General features: G+C 34.9%; 1 protein-coding gene across 2 annotated transcripts in view; it reads right to left on the reverse strand.

Annotated features, from left to right (window-relative positions):
• The window catches only part of SCAPER (S-phase cyclin A associated protein in the ER), a 398,005-nt gene that overhangs the window by 233,486 nt on the left and 144,230 nt on the right, over positions 1–20,289 (reverse strand). For both annotated transcript variants that reach the window (XM_065906683.1, XM_065906682.1), the window contains exon 21: positions 636–772. In XM_065906683.1, the coding sequence (XP_065762755.1) occupies positions 636–772 (137 nt within the window). The remainder of the gene's footprint in view (positions 1–635; positions 773–20,289) is intronic.

Consider the following 20,289-nt stretch of genomic DNA (forward strand, 5'->3'; position numbering starts at 1 on the left):
GATTTGACACTACAGCCAGCAGACTTCTATTTGTTGATTGCTATTGATTTTCTTTGATACTTCATTTAAAAATCAATAGTTGGAAAGAAAAATAGGCTTGGTTTACACATACTTAAACATACTATTGTATGCTGAAGGAGGCACAAGTTTGGCAGGGCTTTGGCATCCAATTATAAGAAGAGCTCTTAACAGGTGAAAGCAAGGGCTTTAGATCGATATTCAGTTTTCTTTCTCAATCAAAGAAAGTGGCTATAAATTAGGCTCATCAGTATTATTTTCAAGGCTTTCTTGAAGCAAACAAGTTTAAACTTTTGGGGAGGGGCAGAGAGTCTTCCTTGGATTTGCATTAAAAATGATAAACCACTAAAACTTTTTCTTTGTTTTAAGCATATTTATAGTACCTGAGGGCTTCCCTGGTGGCTTGGCCAGTAAAGAATCCACCTGCAATGCAGGACACCCGGGTTTGATCCCTAGATCAGGAAGATCCTCTAGAGAAGGAAATGGCTACCCACTCTAGTATTCTTGCCTGCAGAATTCCATGGACAGAGGAGTCTGGTGAGCTACAGGCCATGGGGTCACAAAGAGTCAGACATGACTGAGAGACTAACAATTTCACTTTTTTCTTTTCATGGTACCTGAAGTTCATCCGCGCTTTTATCTTTTTGGCTTTCTTCTTATTCTTCTGCCGCTCTTCTCCACCTTTCAAAGGCTCTGGTGGAGCTGTACTTTCAACCACAATGTCAATAACATATTTCTTTAAGGAAAGGTGCTCCTGAAAGATAAATAAATTAAATAATAATTAAAAACAACATAGCACTGCTACAGACTACAGTGAATATAAAAGAATACCCAGATGAAAGTAAAAGTAATCTCTATGAAATACTGGTTTCAAAAATTGCTTTGGTAAACACTGAAGAAATCATTTAACTTGAGACTTTTATTGACCTGTCAAACTTTGCTGCACATCAACTGAGCTAAATGCTAAGGTTACAGGGACATACTCAAGTGCCCTGCAACTCCACACTGCAGTAGAAGAGGTAAAATACCATACTCAAATCTGTAAAATCCAGCTTGGTACTACAGGAGCTCAAAAGGGGAAACAAGATCACTTGGGGTGATGAGGAAAGATTTTAAGAAGGAAGCACCATGTCTGCTATCCCTTGAAGGATGGATTGAATTTGAACATATGGATATTGGGTATGTCTGTGTTTGTTTGGGTGGTAGTTGCGAAAAGTGGCAGGAAGGAGAAGGGAGTAGGGTATCCCAGAAAACAGGCAGAGGTGAGAAAGCAGAATGTGGCTAGTGGCAGCAGAAATCTGGTCTGGCTGAAGTACAAAGAGTTTGGCTCCACTTCCCTCCTTAGCCATCTTGGATTTTATGGCACCTCTTTATGATCACTCTCCTGCACGTACACAACTCCCTTGTCCCTCTATTCTTCTTTCATACCTGCATGGAAGTTCTCAACCCTAAATCTAACTCTTTCTCTACTTTGTACTCATAACTGAGCAGATTAATATGGCTATAATTACAAACCATGGTGACAAGATCTCACTTTAAATTTATAACATTACACCTCAAATGGGCTCTAGAACTGCCAGGCAATCAAGCAACCTTAGTCTACTTTGTCTACATTCTCCTTCCCAGAAATTATTTTAGACCCTCTCCTTAAATTTCCAACATCATTAGAACTATAGATCACTTCTTCCTCCCTGACACACTTTCTTTACACTTCACTTTCTAGATATCACACTCTCCTCCTAACTCCAGCTGTACCTTCTAAGTCTTCTTTGCTAGATCCTTTTCCTCTTCTTGACTGATAAATATTAAACATCTCAGACTTATAACTTCCTTCTTCTCTATTAAAACTTATTTATCAAGTGCAGGGACTTGAAATATCATTCACAGAGGCAATTCCCAAATTTTTACCTCTAATCCAGACCTCTCCCCTGAACTCAATTCCTATATCTATCTACTGAAAATCTCCACTTAAGTGGAGTATTTCCAACATAAGCATTTCCAAAATAATACTCTACATATTTGATGCTCCTAATATACATTAAAAATTGACCTTAGAGTGTTCAGTAAGTGGTGCCACTATTTGCATAACTGCTCCCATCTAATACATCAGTAAATCCTATTAGCTCTCCTTTCAAATATACCCATATTAATCTCAATCCAATCACTTCTCCCCACCACCATCACTTAATCTAAGGCCTCGCAGCTTTCATTTGCATTATGAAATAGCATCTTAAATATTCTTGCAGCTTCTATGGTTTCAAAATCTTTTCTTTACAAAATCAGCAATTTTTTAAAAATATAAATCACATATCACTCCTCTTATCAAAATTCTGCATTCTCATCACATTCAGGATAAAGTCCAAAGTCCTTATCACAGTCTATTAAGCCCCACATCATCAACCTCTCTGGCCTCATCTTACCTTACTCTCTCCTTTGTTCACTCCACTGTGGATGGAGTGGGTATATTAAAAAGTAGAACTGATGGGGTTTACTGATATATTAGATTGAGCAGTTGTGCAACTCTAACAGCAAACTTTATGTATACGAGGAGCATAAGAGTTTTGTTGTAGAATGTTATTTTGGAAATGCTTACAGTGGAAACACAAGTGGAGAGGCCCAGGAGCCAGTTTGATATGGGAGTGGAGTTCAGGATGTTGTTCTTCACAGTCCTCAGGAATGGTACTGCCTCAAGACTCTTGTTTCCATAGCCAAGAATATTCTTCTCCAGGTACTTGCATGGTCTCAGCTAAAATGAATATTCAACCTTACATAACACCTTCTATTATTTACCACCTTATTATTTTATTTTTCTTCATAGGACTTGTCTATCATCAGTGCCTGATATCAATATTCATTTGTAATCTCCTGCACTAGAACATAAGTTTCATGAAGGGACTGACTGTTTTGTTTGGTGATGGTTCAGTGTCTGGTACTGTGCCTGGCATACAGTAGGCACTCAATAAGTATAGGTTAAATGAATGATGAAAAGAAGGTAACAAGATCTAATACAATTCTGTGGTCAAATGAATGAAGGTGGTCAAAACATACAAACTTTCAGTTATAAGATTAAGTAAATCTTCAGATTGTAATGTATAACATTGTGACTATAGTTAACAATACTGTATTGTATATTTGAAAGTTGCTAAGAGAGTAGATCTTAAAAGTTCTCATTACAAGAAAAAAATTGTAACTCTGAGTGGTCATAGACTGTAACTAAACTACAATAATCATTTCACTATATACAGATTATATATATATATATAAAATCAAACATTATGTTGCATACCTAAGACTAACAGAAATGTTCTATGTCAATTATATCTTGATAAAAAAAGGACAAAAATAGTATTCTGAGGGCTTATTATACAATGTACACTGAGGTAAGTCCTTTACATATGATCATCAATTTAGTCCTTTGAACTACACTAAAAGGTATATATTGTTATTACTTTCATTTTAACTATTAGGAAACAGACTACAGAATCAAATAACTTTCCTGAAGTTAGAAAGTCAAAATCATGACGATTAGCAGTTTTGTAGATAGTGATACAGCCTAATTTAAATCCATACAATATGATTATGGAGTCTATATTTTTGGCTAGTACTTTATAGAGATATGGTTAGAAAATGAGTTGAGCCATAGCGTTGTGCTTATTATGAAACTTTTATGCTTAGTGAGGCCAGAAAGAAAAAGCCAAATCCTGTATATTTTCTCTTATATATGGAATCCCCAAAATAAAGCAAACAAATGGATATAATAAAACAGAAACAGACTTATAGTCACAGAGAACAAACTGGTGGTTATCACTGGGGAGAGGGGTAAGAGAGGAACAAGATAATGGAAGAGTATTAACAAGTACAAACTACTAATTATTAAATAAATAAGATGTATGCAATGTATAAGACAGGGTATATAATTAGTGTTTTACAATGTATAAGACAGGGTATATAATTAGTGTTTTACAATAACTTTAAATGAATATAATCTATAAAAATACTGAATCACGGTGTTGAACAACTGAAACTAATATAGCACTGTAAATCAACCACACTTCAACAAAAAACAGAAACTTTTCAAATCATAAACTTACCAAAACAGTAAAACAAAATCACCCCAACCAAAGGCAGAAAATATTCTCAAAAGTGGAAGTGATTATTTTCATTGATAAATTAGGCCTGTTATATACAACATCTTTATACTTTGGCACTAAACAAAGGCAATTACTTAAGTTATAAGTATATATAATATACATATACATGCAACTTGAAAAAATAACCTAGGTCTCAAGTCAAATTAAAGCAGTCACATAAATAAATAAAACTCCCTTAACATATATCCTAAAGATACATAACACAAAGCAAGTCATGTAAAACCACCATCCAAGTTATCATTTATTAAATACTTGCTGTAATGAGCAAAGGGCTAAAGTCTTCACAACCCTATAGAAAGGTTGAGAAAATGTTTATATTTTACAGATGTTCAACAAAGGCTTAAAAAGGTTCAATATTATGTTCATGATCATAAAACTCAAGTTCAAAAGGGCTTCCCAGGTGGCGCTGAGAACTCGCCTGCCAATATAGGCGACATAAGAGGCGTGGATTTCATCCCTGGGTTGGGAGAATCTCCTGGAGGAAGGCATGGCAACACACTCAGGTATTCTTGCCTGAAGAACCCTATTGACAGGGAGCCTGGCAGGTTACAGCTCATAGCGTCACAAAGAGCCAGACATGACTGAAGCAACTTAGCACGCACACACGCAAGACCGAGCTTTTTTCCTACTCCACATTCCCTCCCTCTAACACTGCTCAAGTGGGCTAAGTCTCTGACATCTAGTTTCTATCACCGCACTAAGGAAAAGGAGTACTTTAAATGACATTTTCAATTTTGTGAAATGCTTAATTATACTATTTTCAGTTGCATACAAATGCTATTTACATACCTAATAGAATCCATTAATGGTCTAAAATGCAGACATTACACAGAAAAATTTGGATTCCATCCAGAACTAACAAAAACTGCCTCTTTTTAAAAGACATTACAATCACACACACAGCATGCATCATGCACTCTCATTAACATTAACTTTTTAAAACAATCTCAAAACTAAAACCAAATGAGAATATATTTCTGTTTGACCTAATTTTTTCTTAATACAAATCAACACATGTTAATTATAAAAAATAAACAGAGTGAAGTTAAGTCAGAAAGAGAAAAGGCGATACAGTATATGAATGCATACATACGGAATTTAGAAAGACAGTAACGACGACCCTATGTGCAAGACAGCAAAAGAGACACAGATGTAAAGAATAGACTTTTGGACTATGTGGGAGAAGGCGAGGGTGGGATGATTTGACAGAATAGCATTGAAACATGCATATTATCACATGTAAAACAGATGACTAGTGCAAGTTCGATGCATGAAGCAGGGCACTCAAAGCCAGTACTCAGGGACAACCCAGAGGGATGGGGTGAGGATGGAAGTGGGAGGGCGGTTCAGGATGTGGGTACATATGTACACCCGTGGCTGATTCATAAGGATGTATGGCAAAAACCACCACAATACTGCAAAGTAATCAGCCTCCAATTAATTAATTAATTAAAAAATACAAGTCAACACATGTTAATTACAAAATATACAAACAAAATTAAGAAATAAAAATCTCCTATAATTTTAACACCTTAAAATAATTGAGTATATCATTTAGACATTTTTCTTCACATACATTTTTATTAAAATGTACATATCTTTTATAATATTTTACAATGTTTTTTAAATTTAATATTGCAAATATATTCATTCCATGAAATAATGTTCTACAATGTAATCTACTGATTATTTACAGTATACCTAGTTTTACTAAATGCTTTTTTGTTAAACATTTGAATTTTTATTTTCAATATGATAAATACTAGGGAAACAAATATAGCTAAACTTTTAGGGACTTCCTTGGTGGTCAAGTGCTTAAGAACCCACCTTGCAATGGAGTGGACATGGGTGGGGTGTGATCCCTGGCTGGGAAAAGATCCCACGTGCCGCGGGGCAACTAAGCCCGCACGCAGCAGCTGGAGAGCCCACATGCCACAACTACTGAGTACCCATAGGCCGCAACTAAGATCTGATGTGGCCAAATAAATAAGCATTAAAAAAGTTTAAATTATTCTTTTATGATCAAAGCATAGGACTGAAATTTCTGGGCTACAGGTTACACACATTTTTAAGGCTTTTCATATGTATTCCAAGGCAACCAAAATGAATATAAATCCCCACAAATGGTTTGCCAGTACCTAAGTGTTTCTGTTTGGTTTTGTTTTGTTTTGTAAATCGGTCAATTTGTTAGCTGAAAAACTTATATTAATATGCTTAACCATTTGCTTGTATTTTGTCTTCTGTGATTTAAAATATGTCTTTTCTAATTTTCTACAGATACATTTCAAGGTTTCATAGATTTGCTTCTAGTGGGTTGCATTATGTTTTCACTTTCTGTAAGAAAGAGACTGCATTTTGATGACGCACTGTTGGTAGTGACACAGGATAATTAATTGTTATTCTTCCATTAAAACCATGAAGACTATATAGGCAGGTTTTGAGATGGTTTCTGAAGAGGAAGAACATGCACAAAGGAGGTTTTCAACACTGAGAAGTGATTTAGAAAATTATAATACATTTCTACTTGTGAATTATTAGCCATTAAAACACTTATAATGAGGATTCTGAGAAGATGAAGGCAGTGATAATAAAGTTATGGATTCTCTTTGAATCACCATATAAAACAGAAAGAGCAACTGGACAGCAAAACCAAAACCCATAGAAAATATTTACAACAAGTGAGTGACAGGTATCCGCATAGCCTCCAAGAAGGAGTGGGTGAGGACAAACTACCAACAGATCCGCAGGGTTTCAGTGTCTCTGAAGGAGAAATCAGAGGAAAACAGTCAGAGTGAATAATGAACCTGAGAACAGAACTCGAAAAAGGAAATCATTTTTCACTGCAGAGTTCAACAGGCCAATCTGAGAACAGCATCTAAAACTGAGAAAGGTCTGACCACTGAAATGGCAGGAGAGTAAACGGTGCCTGCATTAAGAAGGTCAGAATAGTCTGTGAAGGCTAAGCCCAGCTCAGTCGCTCAGTCACGTCCAACTCTCTGTGACCCCACGGACCGCAGGCCAGCAGGCTCCTCGGTCCATGGGGATTCTCCAGGCAAGAACACTGGAGTGGGTTGCCATGCCCTCCTCCTGGGGATCTTTCCGAGCCAGGGATAGAACCAGCATCTCTATGTCTCCTGCATTGGCAGGTGGGCTCTTTACCACCAGCGCCTCCTGGGAAGTCCAGGTTAAGCCCTAAGACCTCTCAAAACTGAGCCACAAAGAAAACTGCTAAAGAAGGAATTTAGTTAAGCAAACTAGGAATAACAGAAACAAAGGGAGGAAATGCCTGGATACAAACAGAACAGGTAAACAGAACTAGAAAACTTTAGAAAGCTCTAAGTTAAAATAGCTACCCTGAATCACAACTCATTCAGTTCAGTTCAGTTCAGTCACTCAGTCGTGTCTGACTCTTTGCAACCCCATGAACTGCAGCACGCCAGGCCTCCCTGTCCATCACCAACTCCCGGAGTCCACCCAAACCCATGTCCATCGAGTTGGTGATGCCATCCAACCATCTCATCCTCTGTCATCCCCTCCTCCTCCTGCCCTCAATGTTTCCCAGCATCAGGGTCTTTTCCAATGAGTCAGTTCTTCGCATCAGGTGGCCAAAGTACTGGAGTTTCAGCTTTAGCATCAGTCCTTCCAATGAACACCCAGGACTGATCTCCTTCAGGATGGATTGGTTATACAGGTCTTATAAAACAAATTCCACATAAAAGTAAGCAATACAAAGGTATCAAGATCAAATGACGAAATCATTAAAAGAAAAACAAATAAGTAGAGAGCAACACTACAAACAATGAAAACACCCCCCCAAAAAAACATACACATAAAAGATGAATATGTAACCTTCTATTTCAAAATAAGCTAAAACAAATATAGAAAATGTTCTAACACAGACTGCCATCTCAAAGACTCAGAATTTAGGTTACAAAACTCAATGAAGATGGCAAAAGAAAATAAATCATTTAAGAAATGAAGATAAAATACAAGACAAGAGTGAATAAACACAACAATTCCCAGACAACTAAAAAGACAAAAGGGAGAAAAATACTTAAAAGAAATAAAAAATGATTTGAGAGTAAGTGGAAATACAAAAGATAGGCAAAGATACACCAAATAGGAGCACTTGAAAAAGAAAACCAAAACAAGGGAACAAATAAAATGTTAAAAAACTATAATATAATTCAAGAAAACTTTCCTAAAAAAGAATATAACTGAATGTTGAAAGTGTATACCACATATCTGAAAATACTGATCCAGAGTGGCTAATATCAAAACATATAGTATTATAATTTCTAAAAATAAAATCTATAAAAAAATTAGATAATCAGGCCTTACAGCAATATTTCATGCCAGAACAAAATGAAGTATAGTAGTCTCCTCTTATCCTTGGTTTCACTTTCTTTGGTTTTAATTACCTGTGGTCAACCATGGTCTAAAAATAGTAAATGGAAAATTCCAGAAATAAACTCATAAGTTTTAAATTGGGTACTGTTCTGGGAAGTGTGATGAAAACGTACATTACCCCACTACATGGCCTGGATGTAAATCTTCCCCTTCCAGTGTTTCCACACTGTATATGTTATTCACCCATTAGTAACATAGAACCCATCCAGGTTATCACATGGATTGTGGTATGGCAGTGTTTGTGTTCAAGTAATCCTATTTTATTTAAAAATGATCTCTAAGCATAAGAATAGTGATGCTGGAAATTTCAATATTCTCTAACTTACCTAATTTATGAATTAAACTTTATCATGGGTATTTATGCATAGGAAAAAAGACAATACAGCTGACCTTTGAAAAATATGGGAGCTAGGGATGCTGATCCCACACAGTCAAAAATCAACACATAATCTTACAGTGACCTTTCATGTTCACAGATGCTACCAGCCACAATCATGTAGTACTGCATTTATTGAAAATAAGCCATGTATAAATGGACTCACATAATTAAAATCTGTGTTGTTCAAGGATTTACTGTATATATAGTATTCAGTACTATCCATGGTTTCAGACATTCACTGAGACTGGGTCTTGGAATATATCCTCCAAGGTTGGGAGGGGACTACTATAAATTTGTTTAGAATTGTCAAAGGAAGAAATGTGAACTAAGGACCTTATACCCAGTAAAACCAGCTTTCAAGTATAGAAAGCACAGATAAATTGTTATTAACATTAAAAAAATCTAAAGAGAATATTATTTTCATAAGACCTTCCTGAAGAATCTACTATAGAACAAGCGTCAGAAAACCAGCATGACTATAGAGACAGAGACATGAGGACCAGTGGTAAATATTTCTCATATACGTACAGAACTAAGACTAAACTAGTGACTAAAAGCTAAGGAGATATAGTTGTAAAACGGTTGCATGTCAGATTTTTCACAGAATTACTAGTAAAAAAGATGAGAATGGGGAAAAACACGAAAAGAATTTTAACCTGTTCTCAGTAATTAACATTGGCAGTAGGATTATTAGTAATGTTAGTCTAAGATTGCTGTGTACATAATGTCAGATGAAGCAAAGGAGATTATGAGCATTTCTCCTGAGAAACCTGTATGCAGGTCAAGAAGCAACAGTTAGAACCGGACATGGAACAGTGGACTGGCTCAAAATTGGGAAGGGAGTATGTTAAGGCTGTATATTGTCACCCTGTTTATTTAACTTATATGCAGAGTACATCATGCGAAATGTCACACTGGATGAAGCACAAGATGGAAATAAGATTGCCAGGAGAAATATCAACAACCTCAGATATACAAATGATACTACCCTCATAGCAGAAAGTGGAGAGGAACTAAAGAGCCTCTTGATAAAGGTGAAAGAGGAGAGTGAAAGGGCCGGCTTAAAACTCAACATTCAAAAAACTATGATCATGGCATCCAGTCCCATCACTTCATGGCAAACAAAAAGGGGCAAAGTGGAAAACAGTGACACATTTTCTCTTCTTGGGATCCAAAATATATGTTCCAAAACTTATGTATGTATGTATATCTGGAGGAGGGCATGACAACCCACTCCACTATTCTCGCCTGGAGAATCTCATAGACAGAGGATCCTCACAGGCTATAGTCCATGGGGTTTCAAAAAGTCAGACACAACTGAAGTGACTTAGTATACATTCACGCATGCATGCGTGTGTGTGTGTGTATTTGTGTATAACATACAGACACACACATCACATATATTTTATGCTCTTGAAATATCATTTCACAGTAAAAGTAATCAAGACATCTGAATGAAACAGCTAACTATAAACTAAACGTCTTGCCATATCAAGTAAAAAGGTAACTAACAAACTGTATCAGGCTTATGTCAAAAGAACTTGAGAGCAAACTCTAAGAGGCTCCCACTGACCAACAGATAGCATAATTTGAGCTTTAAAAAAAAGAAAAGTTTTCAATGAAGGAAAACCATCAATAATTCCAGAGTTTATAATGATATATATTTTAAAATAACTAATTGTGGACACATTTGGAGGATAATAGGAAACTCATTATACTGGAAACAGGTAAAAATAAAAAAATTTAACCTACTAATCAGTAACCAAATAGTAGATGAGGGAAAGAATATCTTTATAAATGTATTCCAAATAATAAGTGAAAGTAAAATGTAGAATTTGAATAGCCCCATATTTATGAATTAACAGATTTAAGTATCCATTAAAATCAAAAGCTAAAAGCATCAAAAGCTAATATGTCAGTACCACAAAAAGAAAGTCTATGAGACATTATGCACACATTTTGATGAAAGAACTCACACCAAATACAGTTTATTCAAATGGGCTAAATGCCTAGTTTGATCAAGTCTCTAGATTTGCCTGCCCGTGAGCAGGCAATAGACAGTATAGAGAACTACTGCACACTGCACAGTAACAAAGCTTTAGCAAGTCACATAGTTCTTTTGCTAGGGACGAGATTTCCCACTTCTTCTTTGCTTTTAAGATTTTTTTTTTAATATGGACCATTTTTAAAGTCTTTTATTGAATTTGTCACAACACTGTTTCTATGGTGTGGCTTTTTAGCCATGAGGCATGTGGGATCTTAGCTCCCTGCCCAGCGATCAAACCTACACTCCCTGCATTGGAAGGCGAAGTCTTAACCACTGACCAGCAGGGAAGTCCCGCCATTCTTCTTGTAACAAGTGGTAGCCATGTGACTGAATTCTCACCAATGGACTATGAATACATGTTCAACGTTTGAAGACCCATTCATTTTCTTCCCCTTCTGCAAACTGGAACACAAAAGGGCCTGTAACATAGCTCTGAATATTAGAACTATATTAGGGGATGATAGTAACGGAAGATAACTCTGAAAAAAACCACATGACATAAAGCCACCCTGACCACTTATAACTGCTTACCTCAGGACTCTATTGTGAGGAATAAAGATCTATGTTTTTTAAAAAAAAAATCATTGTATCTTTGCCACTATTATAGCAGGTTAGTCTTTTGTCTCTCCCAATTAATGCAATTATGTACAAAATTTATATTAATTATATGTTTATATCTTTAAATTTTTATATGTGTATGCACATGTGCATAAAATGACTAAGAAAATAAGGCAAAACACTAAAACTTGTCATTAGATGATTGATGCATTTTTAATTTTCTCATTTATAGTAAACGTGTAAGTAGAAAGTAAATCATTTTAAAATAGCTCTTATGAGATGATATTTAGAGCTGATGTCAAAATAGTATTTGGGCAAAGTGATTGGAAAAGTTCAATAAGGCAGGATGCATCATGAGTTTTTCAGTACTAGGGCTGAGTGATGAGTACATGGAGGTTTGTCATCTTATTCTGTCTATAATCATAAGTGTTTTAAATTCTTCATCAGTTTAGAAAATTCTCCATCAGTTTAGAAAATCTTATAAGGAAAAATAATTTACACACATGAATTTTAAAATTATATGTTTGGCTTGCCAAAAGTAGTAAATGAAATCACAATATTCTTATCTCTCAAGCATCCAAGAACTAGTCTCATACTGAAATTTACTTGTTTGTGCACTTCTCAATTGCTGAAGAGAGTGGACTCCCAGTTTGACATCTATTTTAATGACAGAAGAAGACAATATCCTGCAAAAAAATAATCCTTGATGACATCTTTTCTTAAAATCCCAAGGAACTGGCTAAGACAAGACAAATACAGCAATTTCATCTCCTTTTACCTGAAATATTGCTTGCTTAAAGTTATCTATAGTCCTGGTCATCCGAAAATTGAGCTTTTAAGAGACTGATATTCCTGCCTCCATTCTAATATGAACAACCAAACAGTTTCACAGTCCAGTCTACTGAATATTTAATAAAATTCTCAGTAAAAAATAAACTTCAAATAACTTACTTCTACAAAATTACCATAAGGAAATATAAGGGTACAACAATATTTCTCTACAAATATATTCATTGCAGTGAGATTTACAACAAAATATCAGCAGTAGGGAACTGATTACCTAAATTATGGCACATGCATTAATATGGTACCAGAAAGGCTAGATTCGTGTTAAGCACTAGTAATGGTAAATAAAAATTCAAATTTGTAATGCAGTTTATGTATAACCAAGTGTTTAAGATATTCACAGGTAAAGAGCAGAAAATTAGATCAACTATTAACAGTAGGCAAACTTCAGTTTTTCTTAAATTTTCCACAATTTATGTATATTAATATTTTAATCACTGTAAAATTAATGCTAATAAGGAAATGAAAGGAAAAAGCAAATTATTTAAAGAGGATTGATTTGTATAATGTTACAGTTTCTACAGGCTCATTTGTACTACAGAAAGAATAGATGTAACTATGTAAAAACACACTCATCTTTTGGTATCTACTCACAATCCTAATTATTACGCCACAGGCACAAGGAAAAGCAAAATATACACTTTGGGATGCAGTGTGTCTCAAATGTGTCTATGACTCATTTCCAAAATATGAATTATCAGGACCAAAAATCATCTGAAGGCCTCTGCATAGGCTTCTTCCTTATAAGAATTAAAAAAACATACAACTTCTATCCTCATGGAATCCTGCTCAGTGCAAGTACTACTCTACTACTAACAAATCAGAAATGAGTCTTCATTGGCCATTCTATTTGACACCGCTAATTCTACGTAAGCATTAGAAAGAGACACTGTTTTTCCTTAGGAATAGAAAAGCAAATTGGTGCAGTGGAAACAGTACTAAACTGTGTGTCAAGAGAATTATACCAGGATAAATTCTACAACTCATGGCTAAGTCACTTCTCTGAGCCTCAGTTTCCTCACTAGTAAAATAAAAGCATTAGACAAAAATTCTAAAGACCCCCATTTTCTAACATTCTAAAAAATCAATGTATATGTATAGTTGATTCAGTTTGTTGTACAGCAGAAACACAACACCATAAGGCAATTACAATCCAAATAAAAAATAACAAAATAAAATAAAATGAAATAAATCAATGTCTCAAGTCCAAAATCTAATTAAGTATGGCTAACTCCACATACACACACACATTTAAATCTAGTTTTAAAGTCATAATTGTGACTTCTTATTTAAACATTACTGTAATATGAAATATTAGTAATGCATATAAGGAAACTAATACCTATACAGATGATCTCATCAAAGTTTATACCCTTCTTATTCTTTTAATTACCTTTTATGGCATACTAGACCAAAGCACTGGCCTTTCTAACATAATTTACTATATTCGACGAAATAATTCATAATGAAGTTTATGACCTTGATATTCTATCAGACTCCTCCTAAAGGTTCTTTATTTTTTAAAAGAGACAGGAAAAAATTAAGCTATAGATAGGTTCATGATCTTTGGGAAACAATGTCAAAGTTCTAAAAATAGTTGATGAGCAAGAAAATATAAATGACACACACAGGATTTTATTAAACTATAATTTTTAGAGCTCTCTCAAGTGTTACACCTCACAATAAATACATTTCATAAAATATGCTACATTGAAGAAAACAACTTGCTTCCCATTATTTAAAAATATTGTAATATAGAACTGAGAATTTTTAAGGATATTACCCTTCCTAGATCAAAAGATTTAAATATGTCTTCACTGAATAAAAAGAACCACAGTTTCATTACAGTAATACAAATGTATTTTTACTTGAAAATCAAAACTGTTTCTTTATAGAAATCCAATGTCATGCTCAAAAGGCATATTTCTCTGGAGCCAAAAGTTTACTTTCAAGAGCAGGATGGGAATTAAAAAAAGAGCAAGGTGGATGCCAAGTTACAAATCTAAATAGATGAGAAATTAATGCAAGAGTTTTCAACATTTTGTTTGGAAAAACATTTTTCTCTCAACCTCATCCTGTACTTTCTCAACTTTGTAATCTAAAATCCAAAGATATTAATCAATTTCAGAAACCAATAATGTTTTCTCTTAAATTCTTAAAATACTATGAGGCACTCCACTCTTTTAAGCCTGCCTGGGATGACAAGTACGATAAATACGAGGCATTTTACAATATTTCCTCACTGTCTTCTACAAAAACTGGGCAAGTGTGGGGGACTGGAGGGTAGGAACTTAGTTTCTTCCTTCTTTAGAGAATGATGGTAAGAAAAATGAGAGGTGAAGAAGAGATGGCAGACTGGGTAAATGATGGTGTTTGGGAAGGGAAGAAGAAGAAGGAAAATCAGGAGAAAAAGGAGAAGCAGCTGAAAGAAGGAAAGAAACAAAAACACACTCAACTACAAGCAACAAGGCATTTTTAGACAACACTTTACCATATATCTTGAGTACCACTCTCACAGACATAGTATATTGAAAATAATGAATGACAGATAAGCTCATTAACATTTAGCTTAAAAGTGAAAAAGTGAAAGCATCAGTCATTCAGTTGTGTCCCACTCCGTGCGACCCTGTGGACTGTAGCCAGCCAGGATCCTCTGTCCATGGGATTTTTCAGGCAAGAATACTGGAGAGGGTTGCCATTCCCTTCTCCAGGGGATCTTCTCGACCTAAGGAATGAACAAGGGTCTTCTGCATTAAACGCAGCTTCTTCACTGTCTGAGCCATCAGGGAAGCCCATCATTTAGTTTATTAACATTTAATTCAATACGAAGTGTGCCAAGGGCTTATGCTAAGAGTTTACGTTAAAGAGACAGAGTTTTACTATGAATAAGACTGAAAGACTTTTGAACTCTGGGGGAGAACATGAGGGTGGGATGTTTTGAAAGAACAGCATGTATATTATCTATGGTGAAACAGACCACCAGCCCAGGTGGGATGCATGAGTCAAGTGCTCGGGCCTGGTGCACTGGGAGGACCCTGAGGAGTCGGGTGGAGAGGGAGGTGGGAGGGGGGATCGGGATGGGGAATACATGTAAATATATGGCTGATTCATGTCAATGTATGACAAAACCCACTGAAATGTTGTGAAGTGATTGGCCTCAAACTAATAAAATAATATTAAAAAAAAAAAAAAAAAGACTGAAAGCATCTATCAGTTTAGTTCAGTTCAGTTCAGTCGCTCAGTCGTGTCTGACTCTTTGTGACCCCATGAATCGCAGCACGCCAGGCCTCCCTGTCCATCACCAACTCCCGGAGTCTACTCAAACCCATGTCCATCGAGTCGGTGATGCCATCCAGCCATCTCATCCTCTGTCGTCCCCTTCTCCTCCTGCCCCCAATCCCTCCCAGCATCACGGTCTTTTCCAATGAGTCAACTCTTTGCATGAGTTGACCAAAGGACTGGAGTCTCAGCTTCAGCATCAGTCCTTCCAATGAACACCCAGGACTAATCTCCTTTAGGATGGACTGGTTGGATCTCCTTGCAGTCCAAGGGACTCTCAAGAGTCTTCTCCAACACCACAGTTCAAAAGCAACAATTTTTCGGCGCTCAGCTTTCTTCACAGTCCAACTCTCACATCCATACATGACCACTGGAAAAACCACAGCCTTGACCAGACGGACCTCTATAGTAAACTATTATTTTGGTTGATAACACTCTTCCATAAAGCCATTCCAGCAGGTTATCCCCCAGAAATATTTCAGAGGAAAGCTGATTTATAATTACTGACCTGTTGGATGGCACTAGCCATATCAAAGTGTCTATAATTATCATCCAAACACGATTCAAAAGTGAAAGCACCATATATAAGAATTAGTTCACTCATATTTAAATAAGTGTGTTTAGAGATTCATGAAACTATGAAATTTATCAGAGATAACATAAAATGAAGAGACAGGCTCAAGTGACATTTATCTCTGCTTCCCTGGCGCCTGGACTAGAGCAGAGTGCACAAGCAGGTGCTGAAGAAATGCTTTTAAAAAAAGTTTGAGAGTTCCATTTTATTTAAATAAAATTTTAAATTTAGTCAAACAGTAAATTTAAGAAAATCTAAAATATAACGCCTTTTTAAAAAAAAAATCAAAATAATGCCCCTTGTGGCAGCACCATTTTGAAAAATTAAACACTTTCAACAATGACAACCTATAAAACTTGATAGGCTATTTTAATAAAACAAAAGATTCAACTCTTCCCAGGTCCCTTTCTACAGGTGTAGGATACACTTATGTTTTTATCTATTACAATCTATGCATTATACTGTTTGAAGTGACGGATGAGAAAAATGAAGCTAATGAAATACTGTGAAACAGACACCATGTAAAGAGAAAAGACCACCTTGTGATAGAATGATAGTCCACCATCTGTCCCCCTGCCACTCAGTGACAATTACAAATACTCCATCAGTTTTCTGGTAGGTGGAGATGATAAATGAGGTAAAGACTTCTTTTTCAGATTCTGATGTTCCTTTCTGATCTAATCTGAGGTTTAACAGATGACTCAAAGAAAAGCCTAGAGTTCAACAAGCTTATTAATTTATCATGCTGTGAAGATGGGGAGAGGTCTGAGCTCAGTACTACAGCAGGGAATGGTTTAGTTGTATTGAACCAAGGCTTATAATGGAAGATGTCTTTGCAGAATTTTAAGGTTTCACATACAGCAAGTTAGATTAGTATCAAGCCTCATCCTTAGAAATCATTTCAATAATATTCTAGTAACAATATTACCATCAAACACAAATAATATCACCCTTTCAATACAAAATCAGAGACAATGTTCATAGCATCAGACCTCCCAGTTGAGTGGTTTTCACAGCCTGTGGTGACAAGGGCTTAAGAGAATAGGCAGCCTCATATCATAGTCAACGGCACCAGAATAAACATTTCCTTTATGTCTATTAACTTCTAAATGTTTAACAAAAGGATGCATGCAAAAATATAAATATTTGGTTAAATAAAAAGATAGAAAAGAATATACTACTCTAACACTGCATAAGAAAGAAAGCTGGAATGGCTATGCTAATATTACACAAGGTAGCAAACAGTATTATTAGAAATAAAGGTCATTTGATAATAAAAAGGGGTCAATTAATCAAGTGGACATAACAAAGATTAACATTTATGAACCTAATAACAAAGCTTTGAACTACATGAAGCAAAAACTGATTGAACTGTCAAAAGAAATAGAAAAAGTAACAATTAAAATAAATGATTCCATATCCCTCTCTCAAAAATTGACAGAACAGAAGTAGGCAGAAAATCAGGAAAGATACAGCAGATGATGCAACTTTTTGAGGTGACTATTATGTTTACTATTTCGATCATGGGTTATGAATATGCCAAAACTTATTGAACTGTAAATTTAAAGTAAGTGCATTTTAAGGTATAACAGTTATACTTCAAAGTGCCTTAATACAGCAGGAAATTCTCAATTTGTATTAATCTATAATATCAAATAGAAAAGAGTTAAGTCCAAAGAAATAACATACAGGATGGTACTTTTTTATAGAGCCAAAAATCCACTAAAATAAAAGCATACTTTTTTAGTAATAGATCTAGATGCAAAAATAAAACTAAAAGGGGAGGGAACAGGAAGAATATACAAGGACATATCAAAAACCTAACCAACACTAGATTTGCCATAATAATATGATACCAAAAAAAAAAAAATCTAGGAAGCATTAAATAAGAAATAGGGATGTTTGATATTCTTTAAAGGTATAATTGATCAGTAAGATGAAAATGTATAAATAGTTATGACCATGATAGTAAACTCCAGGATACATATATTGCAAAAATTGACTTTAAGAATACAAGGAAGCATGAATAAATAATAAGAACATACTGGCAGTCTTCATTTTTGAGAAAAGGGTATTGATGAGCACAAAAACAGGTTTTAAAAAGTAGGAATATTTGCATAACAATGAACAAATCTGATAAATATATATATCCAAAGAGAAAAAAATATTATTAAAATTTTACAATGCATGAAGATATAAAGAAAATCAATAAATTTCCCAAAGTAGAACCTATATAAGCCATAATCAATGACCATAATGAAATAAAAGTTGAAATTAAAAACAAAAAGTAGTGCTCTTTTTGGCATCATAGTCCCTATGCAAAATATCTAACAGTCAAATTCATGAATCACTTCACACTTTTAAATACACACAAGCATTCTTACAAAAGGCATTACTACCACTCTAACTTGTAACCTTGGAAATATCTTTGTTTTAAAGAAGAACTGAAATTCAAAATACTTGTAAAGTTCAGTAATTATTTAGAAACAAACTAAACCCAGCAAGAAAGCTTAAGGCTTAAATAAAGAAAACTATGTAGTTAACTAAATGATCAGTTCAGTTAAGTCTCTCAGTCATGTTTCGACTCTGCGACCCCATGGACTGCAGCACGCTAGGCTTCCCTATCCATCACCAACTCCCAGAGCTTGCTCAAACTCATGTCCATCGAGTCGGTGATGCCATCTAACCATCTCATCCTCTGGCAACCCCTTCTCCTGCCGTCAATCTTTCCTAGCATCAGAGTCTTTTCCAATGAGTCAATTTTTTGCATCAGGTGACCAAAGTATTAAATGATACATACATACAAATGTAATAGATGAGTAGACAAACATGTGGCTGGATGGAAAGAATTTTTTAAAATATTGAGTTTGTTACAATATTATTTCTGTTTTATGTTTTGGTTTTTTGGCTGTGAGGCATGTGGGATTCTAGCTCCATGACCAGAGATCCAACCCATGCCCCTTGCATTGGAAGGTGACATTTTAACCACTGCACCACAAGGGAATTTCCTAGAAAGAATATTTAAAAGATGTCTACTCTTACCTTGATGCAATCTTAATCAAAACACAAACAGGATGTTCTTAACAAGTTAACAGCAAAGGTTATGCAGAAATTGAAAAGTGGAGGGAAAACCAAGGCAATTTTGAAAAAAGAATAATGAAGAACAAACTGACCACACTAAGAGGAGAAGCAAAAGACAGCAAATAATATCTACTCAATTCTTTGGAGAAAATAATTATAAAACTACAAATCTCTACCCAGTCAAAAGTAAATAAAGACTTCAAATAAAGATTATTTTTATTTATTCAACCTATCCTGGAGTACAAAAGAAAAAAAAAAGAAATAGGAAAAACTAGCCAGTTTATATTATGAAGCTAATATAATCTTGAGAAAGGAAAGTCTAAATTAAATATCTGCAAAACAAATTCAACTATATATCTTTAAATCAAGACCAAGTAAGCTTAATATTAGAAAAGTCATTACTGTAATATATTACATCAAAAAAATTAAAGGAAAATGTGACCTTTCCAAAAAATCAAGGAAAAATTTCAGTAAAAATTAATACCTACTTATTTTTTAATATCTTACAAAACCAGGGAACTTCTTTACCTTGATAAGAGCCATTTATGAAAACTTATAAATTGTTTTAAAAAGGAAACCTCCAAATCAGAAGATAAACAGAATTTTTTTTAAAAAGTCTTAACTTCATTCAGCATAAAATGCCAAGTCACTGAACTAGTTACAGGCATAAATCTAAGGTTACTTTGTACCCCAAATCTTATAGTATGGTTAGAACAGATGAAACCCTAGCAAAAGTCAATTATACATGCTTTAATTCATTTGTTCTACAATACCAAAAGAGCTAAAAAGCCAACCTGAAATTAGGAATACATCACCTACCTGACCAAATCTCAAAGTGGCACTAAATGGAATCCAGTATTTTCCTTTTTATAATGGCATCAAAGGCTATTGCAACAATTTAAAAGAATAAAGAACTAAGGATGTAATTTGCCAAAATATCCAACTT

Source organism: Muntiacus reevesi, chromosome 15 (assembly GCF_963930625.1).
Source record: "Muntiacus reevesi chromosome 15, mMunRee1.1, whole genome shotgun sequence".
In the NCBI taxonomy this organism is placed as follows: Eukaryota; Metazoa; Chordata; class Mammalia; order Artiodactyla; family Cervidae; genus Muntiacus; species Muntiacus reevesi.